Source organism: Melospiza georgiana, chromosome 17 (assembly GCF_028018845.1).
Source record: "Melospiza georgiana isolate bMelGeo1 chromosome 17, bMelGeo1.pri, whole genome shotgun sequence".
In the NCBI taxonomy this organism is placed as follows: domain Eukaryota; kingdom Metazoa; phylum Chordata; class Aves; order Passeriformes; family Passerellidae; genus Melospiza; species Melospiza georgiana.
In genome coordinates, this window is record NC_080446.1 from 6623568 (window position 1) to 6633065 (window position 9498).

Consider the following 9498-nt stretch of genomic DNA (forward strand, 5'->3'; position numbering starts at 1 on the left):
ATTCTATGGGTCAATTCAGCATATTCTATGTTTCTGTGATTATTTTGCTTCAGCAAACCAGCCCTATGCCTATTCCAGCAGCTCCCACTGGTCAACTGCTCCTGCCGGTGGCAAACATGGAGCCATCACCTTCCTTCCCATCCCATGGACTTCTCCTGCCACTGGAATACATGGAGCCATCCTCTCTCATCCCACACTGCACCTGCTTGAGGCAGCCATGGCCGATTCATCCTCAAAGGCGGTTTCCGGTGAGTTCTGCCCCCGGTGCCGCCATTGCCCTCACGCCACGCCGCCATCTTGGATCCCTCACACTCCCCGTCAGCCCGCCACCTTCCTCTCCCTCCCGCCGCCATCACCAGCGCTATCAGACCTAATTTAGATTCAGGGCTACAAGACAGAATTTGGTTTGTTTGTGACAAACTGTTGGTAGCTACCACATCGGAAACACTGCGTGGGCGGCAGGCGGCTCCCTCCCTCCCTCCCCTCTGCCTGTGCCTCACTGCCCCCCCAGCCACAGGCTCTGAGGCCACGCTGGCCACAGGCTGGGGTGGTGGAACACAGCAAAAACCACTCTGTTCTTGCCAAACTATCGGTCTAAGGCTTTCTGAGCAGCCCCAGCCATGAGGCTTTATCATGGCAGCATGGCGGATGCAGCAGGTTTGTGCACCAGCGCAAACCGCTCCACCAGGGTCGCGCCATGTTTCAAGCTGTAAAAAGGGCAAAAGTGGGGAGTTTTGAGCATGGCTGAGCCCAGCCCTGCACAGACTCTGACTAGAAGGGGTGCTGCTCCAGCCCCTACCTGCTGTCGGACAGCCCAGCCAGGAGTGTATGGCACATGGCGACACTCCCTAATGCCTCCTCCATAACATGGAGACACTGGAAAAAAGGACTGAAAAAGAAAAAAAACCCCTTTTTTCTCATTGCAAACCACAGTTCCAGGTGTCTCATTAAATCAGACAAAAAAAAAAAAAGTATTAGATTTATTGCTATCACGAGGTGCCCGTGGGCTCAGCTGCAGCATCCTGCTATCGCTGGGTTCCACCTCCCATGGCAGGAGCCCCTTTTCATCCACCTGTCATCATCACAATCCCAAACCCCCAGTGTGGGACCCCTGCTCTCAGCAGCACCTGCAGCCCCCCACCATCTTCAGGGTCCCAGTGCCCATGGCAGGACCACCAGGAGCAGCTGAGCTTCACCTCTTGCCTGGCATCCAGAGTGACCCAAACCCACACTGAGGTGACCCATGGCAGAGCCTCTTGAGCGCCATCCCCTCATCGCTAAAAATAGATCCGAGCGGTTTAAAAAAAAAAAAAGCCAACAGAAAGAAAAAGCCAACAGGAAAAAAAAAGCCAACAGAAAAAAGGAGAACAATGTCTGCTTGACCATCAAAGAGCAACCACAGTCATTTCGAGCAGGAACACCTGAGACGAGGACTTTCAGGTTGTGTTTTCTCTTTCTGCAGCAGATGGGCTCGCTTTTCTCTGAAATAGATGAAATCTCTCCTTGCCTGAGGTAATGGCATGCGGGGCTCCAGTGCTGGGGGCTGCCCCCCTTGTGGGCTTCTCGGGGCTGGAAAGGAGCCAGGGGAACAATGGGTCAGAAGACAAATTAATTTTCCTTTTGAGCTCGTTATCGGCTTGATTCTTATTTGTACAGAAACAGATCTTGTGGGCTGAAACCTGTGTGCTGGCCCCAGCACTCATCTGAGAACTTGGCAATTCATTGCAGGAGTGGGCTGTGCCGTGAAGGTCACCTCCCAGACCTGGTCTGGGTGGGTGAGCAGTGTGTCACAGCTCTCCAGACCTTCAAGAGCTGGCATGTCCAGCCCATGGCTCTGCAGGGCACAGTCTTGGCCAATTGTTAAAAAATGCTGAATTTCCGTGTATTATAAATGAGGAGATTTGTCAGGGCTGGCTTCAAACACCCTGCTCCGTTAGCAGAGGCGGTTTTCAGAAGTCAATATCGAAACAGTGGTAAAAAATGGGGCATTTTGAAGCTGTTGAACGAGCAGTGTTGGGCACAGTGATCAACCGATATATCCGACAGGTCACACATGAAAGTGTCTGCCTGGTGCCACTGGAAACTTTTTCAGCAGCACCTCAAATCAAACTCATCTAAGCCATCTGCTGCTTAGAGTGATCCTTGGCCAAACGCACTCACAGAGGCATCCAGAAACATCAAAGATATTTAAAAGGCTTTATTTGACCTCAGTGCCTTTGAACAAGGGCATGAGATGACAGGACCAAGTGAGAATGGCTCCAAACTGACAGAGGGGAGGGTTAGGTTGGACATTGGGAAGAAATTCTTCCTTGTCACAGTGGCAAGGCCCTGGCACAGGCTGCCCAGAGAAGCTGTGGCTGCCCCATAACTGGAAGTGTTCATGGCCAGGTTGGATGGGGCTGGGAGCAACCTGGGATAGTGGAAGGTGTCCCTGCCCATTGCAGTGAATTTTCAGTTTATGTTTGTTGAATTATTGACTCCCACAAGGAGCTGGAAGGGACTTTAAAGTTCATCTTGTTCCAGCCATGGGGTCTTCCCGCTCCAGAACAAGAGACGCTGTTCCAGATGGGCGTGGATACTTTGACAGGTTCCATATTTTCATGGCAGGCAGTTTTCCTCCTTTCCCTTTGCCCTCGTCTGTTTTACAGCCAAAATGGTTCTTCTGCACACGCTAAGGATAAATGAAAGATTGAAATTAATTGCTCTCATCCAGATCTTTCCTCTCTGGGTTATGCATCCCTGGAGCATCTGCTGGCTGAGACAGAGTGAAGGGGGATGGCGACAGCCCCACAACCTCTGGTCAGAGCAGGACAGAGCTTTGTCCTGTGGCTCCATTCAGTGAGGCAGCATTTGGGAAACACTTTTTTGGGGTGGTGGGTGGGAAGGAGGATCTTCTTGCTGAACTGGGGAGCAGGACTTCTCTATCCCCTTGGGGGCAGGGAGGGGGAACCCAGAGCAGCTGGACCGAGACTGCAGGACGGCCTTCTGTTCCCACACAGCCAGGACACCCCTTTTCACTTCTGCCTCCATCTAACAGCACTTTCTCATTTTTAAAAGATTTGAGAGAACCGCTGAAACACCCATACGTGCTGGGGTTCCATTTCTTGCCTCACTTCTCTCTGCCACCCTGCCTGTCCAGCGTGTAATGGAAATTTTACCGCAGGCGCTCGATGAGCAAACAGGAAGCCAGCAGAGAGCGCGGCAGCTCGCTGTGGCCCAGCTCAGCTCAGCCGGGGGACAAGAAAGGCTATAAAAGACAGCATGGGGGTGGCAGGGGGAGGAGAGCAGGCCAGAGGGGCCAGAGCTGCCAGCGGTGCCGGGGACCTGGTCCTGGGTTCACAGGTAAGGCAGGCACTGCCCTGCACCCTCTTTTTATTCCTTCTGCAAATGATGCCTGACTATTTTTGGAAGTATTTTCCACTCTTCTTGGGGCCACTTGAGAGGATTCTGCCATAATTTATTCTCTGTGTGAAACTTACTAAAACTTCACCTTGCTCGGAAAAAAATAATTCTAATTGGCTTTTACCTCTTCTTTTTCATCTTTGCAAGCCCATAGTACCAACCTTAAAATCCCCCAAAGCTGCTCTGATTTCCAGTGGGGGTACCAGAGAAGGTAAAGCTGGGCAGCGGTTCCACAATTCCCTTGCTCCTGTCAGAAAGTTTTTTCTTCCTTTTCTCTGAAGGAAATCCAGAGTGCCTCTCTTGAATAGTCTTGGCTCTGTGTGGGGTACTCAGAGCTACATCTGGCTCAGTCCCCACCACAGAAGTGGGAAGGTGTTTGGACCCAAAGTAAGAAATCCAGAAAGGAGCTGAAAACAGGTTACAGATTCCTTTCACTGTGATTTTTGGGACAGCTTCCCAGGCTCGCTCACTTCTTGCACAGAGCTTGTCAGTGGGAAAAGCTTTCCTTTCAGTTTCGTACTAAGTTCATTCATTTTGATTGATAAGCTTTTAACATTCATTTTTTCCTTCAACTCCCTGAAAGGAGGGTGTAGCCAGGTGGGGTGGTCTCTTCTCCCAGGTAACAAGTGACAAGATGAGAGGAAACAGCCTCAAACTGCACCTGGGAAGGGTTTATGCTGGATATTAGAGAAAACTTCTTCACCACAAGAATTGCCCAGCACTGGAGCAGGCTGCACAGGGCACTAGTGGGGTCACTATCCCTGAAGGGATTTAAAAGTGTGGATGTGGCACTTGGGGACATGATTTAGTGATGGCTCTGGCCATGCTGAGGGAATGGTTGGGCTTGGTGATCTCAGAGGGCTTTTCCAGTCCAAATAGTTCTGTGATTCCTCGATTCCCTGGGAGCACACAGGGCAATGTGAGGATGTTTGGGTGGGTCCCACAGACAACCCCACCATAAAACAGAGCAAGGGGCTGCTTCTTTGTTGCCTCCAAATTCTTCAGAGGCTGGGCAAGGACACGGTGTGAGGCACAAGGCACAAGGCAGGGGGTCCGGCAGCTGCCCCAGCGAGGGGCACCTCGAGGACTGTCTAACCTGAGAATGGTGAAACATCAGGGTCAATCTCAGGTTCGTCAGCCCATGAGATGCCTCCTCCAGAGCAGGACGGGCAGCACCGACCCCCACCAGCCCCACGGCTGCCACCTGCACCCAGCACAGTGAGAAACACAGCGGGGAGACACCAGAGCTCCATCTGCGCCCTGGCACGGCTGTTGGTGAGGCTGGGCAAGGACCAAAGCGGGTGTGAGCCCCCAGGCAGCCAAGGGAGGAAAGTGGCCGGCAAATCCCACCTGTCCCTCAGGAGAAGCTGCTGGAAGCTCGGCCGCACCTCAGGGCTGGAGCTGCCCCGGCCACGTGTGAGCTGCTGCTCATGTGACAGGAGGCTCCGAGCACCAAAAGCTCCTAATTAGGAGCCTCTCCGACTCCCTCCCGGATCGGTGCCTCCGTGTGCAGCGAGCGCAGCCCAGGGGTGACTTTGGCATCCCTGAAAGCATCATTAACACTTCGCTCCTCACATTCCTGACTGGAGGGGGAGAGAGTGACAGCCCTAAAAGTGACGGTAATGAATCCCCAGGCAGTGCACAGGGCCCATCAGTGCTGGATTTGTCAGTAATTTATGAAGGGAGCAGGGAAAACAAGGGTATTTTTAATTGTTCAAGTTGAGCTTCCTAAATAAAACACAAGTCCAAGACACACTTGTCAGAATCACTGTCTTTCCTACAATTAAATGATCAATCCTAAAGGTAAACGGTGTAAAACGTGACCAGCCACAGAGCAGGCCATGGGGGCAGGGAGCGAGTGGGGCTGCCCCTCTCTGAGCCTGCTTCTGGCCCTGCCCGTGGCCGTGCAGGAGCGGAAATCCCTGCCCAGAGCCAGGGGCTCACTCCTCTGAGACACGGCGGCCCCAAAGCCCACTGAGGGATGCTCTGGGCACAGCCCCTCCTGCTGCATCTCCCCCTACTGCAGCCCCTGGCCCCTGCAAGCGCTGTTCCTGCAGGGCAGTCCCAGGAGATGGGCTAGGAAGAGATTTCCAGAGACAGCCCAGCCCCATGTGCAGGGAAGGAGCCAACATTGCTGAGCTGGACCCACCAAGTCCTAGCACGGCTTCAAGAAGATTTAAAACCATGCTGGGAGCCCCCATGAGCAGCCAGACAGCACAGGGGAGGCAGCTCCATTCCCCATGCTGGGATCCAGTCTCTGCTGGAGCTGCTTTCATCTCCCCATGGGATTTGGGGGTCTCATTTGCCCTGAGCCCCCAGCAGGTGTGGGGATGCCCTGGGAGCTGCAGGCAGTGCTCCTGGCAGTGCAGCAGGGCCAGGCCCACAGCACTGGTATCGGGGCAGGGGACAGCACGGGGTCAGGCATGGGGTGCAGGGAGAAAAGCAGCCTCAGGTGAAGCACTGGAAATGAGAGAGGATCTCGATGATTCAGCGAAGAAAAGGACGTGAAAAGCTCACAAAGCCAGCAGGAGGCAGCTGCTCCCCCTTCCTGCCCACCCAGCATTTGCTGTGCTGCTGCTGGGAGTTATTCTGCAGCTGGGGTGGTGAGGGCCCCCCTGGCTTGCCACCCCCACAAACCTCTTGAGCCCTTTCCTGTGACCCTCAGAGTTCTGCAGAGCCCTTGTTTTCCACGTGGTTCTTGCCATGGAGGACGATGGGAGGGGTTCTAGCCATTAATCCAAATTCTACCCAATGTGGGCTGGTTTGCTTTTTCCCCTTCTCTTAAGTTTGTTTCTCAGGAGGGAATTTTAATTTTAGAGACATCAGTGCTTCTGCAAGGTGAAGGAAGCAATTGCTGAGCTCTGAGGGGCAGGCAATGGAGGCTCCAGCAAGGAAGCAGGGAAAGGGAAATGAATCCCTAGCCTGGCTCTTGTGGATCCCAGGATGCACGTCCAGGTGTGTGTCTGTGCCAGGATCAGGCCGGGAGAAGAACATGCCTTTATGTCAAATTGTGCTCCAGAAGCTCATTTCGCTTCTGCGGTGAAGTTTTCATCAGTGTGATCGCAGCAGAGGGATCACCGGGAGGAGCCGGGAGGCAGCCGGGGCTGCCTTCACCAAACAACTGCCGGAGGAGCCGTCGGGAAAACTTTCCCTGCGACGGGAAACGCTGCAGAGCTCAGGGCCGAGCCCGCACACGGGTGTGTGCCCGGTGTGCCCCTCTGCCATGGGCTCACCTGGCCCCGAGAGAATCGGGGGGCTCCATGGGGTGCCCAGGAACAGCATCCGGAGCAATGGGGGTGTGTGGGCTTGGCTGGCGGGTCCTGCCGCACCCCAGGCACCCTGTCACACACAGAGGGGTCTGTCGTGCACACTCATGAGCTCACACTCACACCCCTCCCACCCCCTCACCTCTCCAACACACCGAGAAACGCCCCTGAACACATTTGTGTCCGCTTGCACACACACCCCACACCCCACAGCCCCCAAAGCACTCCCCCTCCTCACCCCACGTACCCCCCGGACCCACATGCCCATGAACCCCCCCCTGCCAGACTCTCCCCCTCCCATGTCCCCCCAGCCTGTCCCCCCCGGCCGTGTCCCCCCGCTCTCCCCCCGTTCAGCACCGCGGACAGATCCCGGCCCCGCTCCCATCACGTGGCTCCCCGCCCCTATAAAGCGCGGGGCCGGAGCGGCGCGTCCTGCGGGAGGCGCGGAGCCGGCGGAGCGCCCGAGAGCGGTGAGACGCGCACGGGGACCGGGACGGCCACCGGCACAAAGAGGGGGATCCCGAGCCTGGGGGCGTCTGGTGCCGGGGAGAGGAGGGACCTGTCCCGGGATGGGGGGGTGTCCCCTCTCGAGGGGTCCCAGGTCCTGGAGGGTCCCGTCCCGGCTGCCGAGGGGGTCTCATGCTTGGGGGAGCCCCATCCCAGGGGAAAGGGCGTCGCGTCCTCGGGTGGGGGGTCCCGTCCCCAGAAGAGTCCTGTCCCAGGGACAGGGGGTGGGATTCCCATCGGCGGGGGTGGGGACGCCATCCCGGGGGATTTCATCCCTGGGGAAGGGGGTCCCAAACTCGAGGGTGAAGCCCCTCGAGTGACCCCTGACCGCAGCGGGGGGATGTGGGGGTCCGGGGTGGGGGGGGGCTGCTCTTGCAGGTTTCTGGCCCCGGAGTGGCTGCGATGCGGGTCAGGATGATCTCGGCTGCCTCCGTCCTCGTCCTGCTCTTCCTGCCCTCGGAGACCTGCTCCCCGCTGCAGTGGCCCCGGGCTCCGTCCCGCAGGCTGACCCTGGCCCCCCAACTCACCTGGGAGCCCTGGATGGGAGCCCCGAGAGCCCCGGTCCCCGGCACCGATGCCCTGCCCCAAAGACTGTGCCTGTTCCACGGGGCAGAGCTCGCCCCGGCCCCCCGAGCCCGGCGGGCGCTGCAAACCGGCAAGAGGCGAGACGGAAAACCCAACTCGCTGGATCTCACCTTCCACCTCCTGCGCGAGTTCCTGGAAATGTCCCGGGAGGAGAGACTGGCCCAGAAGGCGCTCAGCAATAAGCTCTTGCTGCAGAGTATAGGGAAATGAGGGAGGGTCGCTGGAGGTGGGGGAATGAAGGAGACCGACCCCGTAACGAGACACCACGGCGGAGCGGAGAACGGGGGGATGCTGTGGGCTGCAGCCGTGCCCCGGGAGTCCCCACCTTGCCTGGCAGTGTTGCTGTCACTGCGTCCCGCGTGTCACTGTTGTGCATTAAAGTCACAGTCGTACCTGCCCTGCTGCTGTGCTCTTATGCTTTCCTGCTGTCATAAACCTGTGGACGCGAACCAGGTCTACCCAAAAACACCAGAGCAATCCCAGATCCTTCCTTGGGTGAAAAAACCATTTCCATAAAGAGCTCTGAATGATGCAGGTAGTGCAACCCCAGCTGGAAGCCGTACCCTGAGACCCAGCCAGGGCTTCTCCACTATCCCTGGAGAATGGCTCCAAAAGCTGCTGCTCCCCAGATTCATAGCAAGTCTGCACCTTTTTGTGTCACAGCCGGGGATTTGGGACAAGGTTTAGTGGCACCTGAGCTTGGCGGTTCTTGGAGGAAGGTGAGCGTTTCTGTACGACACTGGCAGCAAGGGCATTGCAGCTCCCTCCCTCCCTCCCCAAGCTGTGCCCTCTCTGGGGCATGGAGCCCCCCCTCAGCTCAATCCCCCTCCTGCAAGCACAGCCCAGAGCTCGGAGCAGCCATTCCCATCCCAAACTGGGCACAGTCCTCTGCCAGGCTTAACGGGGCTGAGCTGGGTTTGGGAAGGCTCCCAGGCACTGACAGTCGTGGAGGAAGAAGGAAAATTGTCCCAGAGCCCTGCACTCTGCAGAGCAGGGAAGGGGTCAGTATCCTTCCCCCCGGGCCAGCTCGACCATCCCAGCCTTGGGTGATTGACTGAGGTGGGCACAGGGCTGGACAGGACCTCTGGCACCCTGGGGACATCACAGAGGGGACAGTGAGGGAGCAGAGACTTGTGGGGTTGGGACAGAAATCACAGTAAAGGTGATAAGACTGTGATAAGACAGGAGTGCAGGGAAGTGGGGAGGAGCATGAGCCCGAGTTAAACAGCTTGGTCTCAGCTTTGAACCCAACCTGGCCTGACCCTGCACCCCACTCCTGCTTCTCTGGAGGGGCTCCTCGGTCCCAGCATCTTTTGGTGTTGTCAGAGCAACGTGGGCCACGGGCAGAGACAACTCCCTCTAGATCAGGCTGCCCAAAGCCCGGTCCAACCTGACAACCTCAGGTTAAAACCCAATTTTATGCTCGCCTCCATCAAATGCACAACTCACCTTTCCAAAATGAACAACCCCAGGGTCAGAACAGCTGCTGGTGGCACCTGCAGCAGGGACACCCCCACAGTCACCACGGGCCTGGGGACAGGACAGATTTGTCCTGCCTTGGTCCCCACCTCAGCTTGGATCAGGCTCAGAGCACCTTCAGTACATCTTCCACTCATCTTTGTTCTCTCCATCGGCAACAGCAGGAGCAAACCCAGTGTCAATAACCTGAGTTTCTCCAGAAAAGGAGAAACAGATAGAGAGCCCCTGTTGCCTCCCTCAGCCCTGCATACAATTCCCA

At 56.6% G+C, this 9498-nt stretch overlaps 1 protein-coding gene across 1 annotated transcript; it reads left to right on the forward strand.

Moving 5' to 3' along the window:
- The first annotated feature begins 217 nt into the window (after nucleotides 1-217).
- On the forward strand, nucleotides 218-8039 carry LOC131090885 (E3 ubiquitin-protein ligase synoviolin-like). Its single transcript, XM_058036534.1, has 4 exons — nucleotides 218-248; nucleotides 4532-4677; nucleotides 6980-7138; nucleotides 7554-8039. Exons 1-4 carry the CDS (start codon nucleotides 218-220, stop codon nucleotides 7968-7970), a joined length of 753 nt encoding a protein of 250 aa, XP_057892517.1. The 3' UTR covers nucleotides 7971-8039.
- Nucleotides 8040-9498: the final 1459 nt, after the last annotated feature.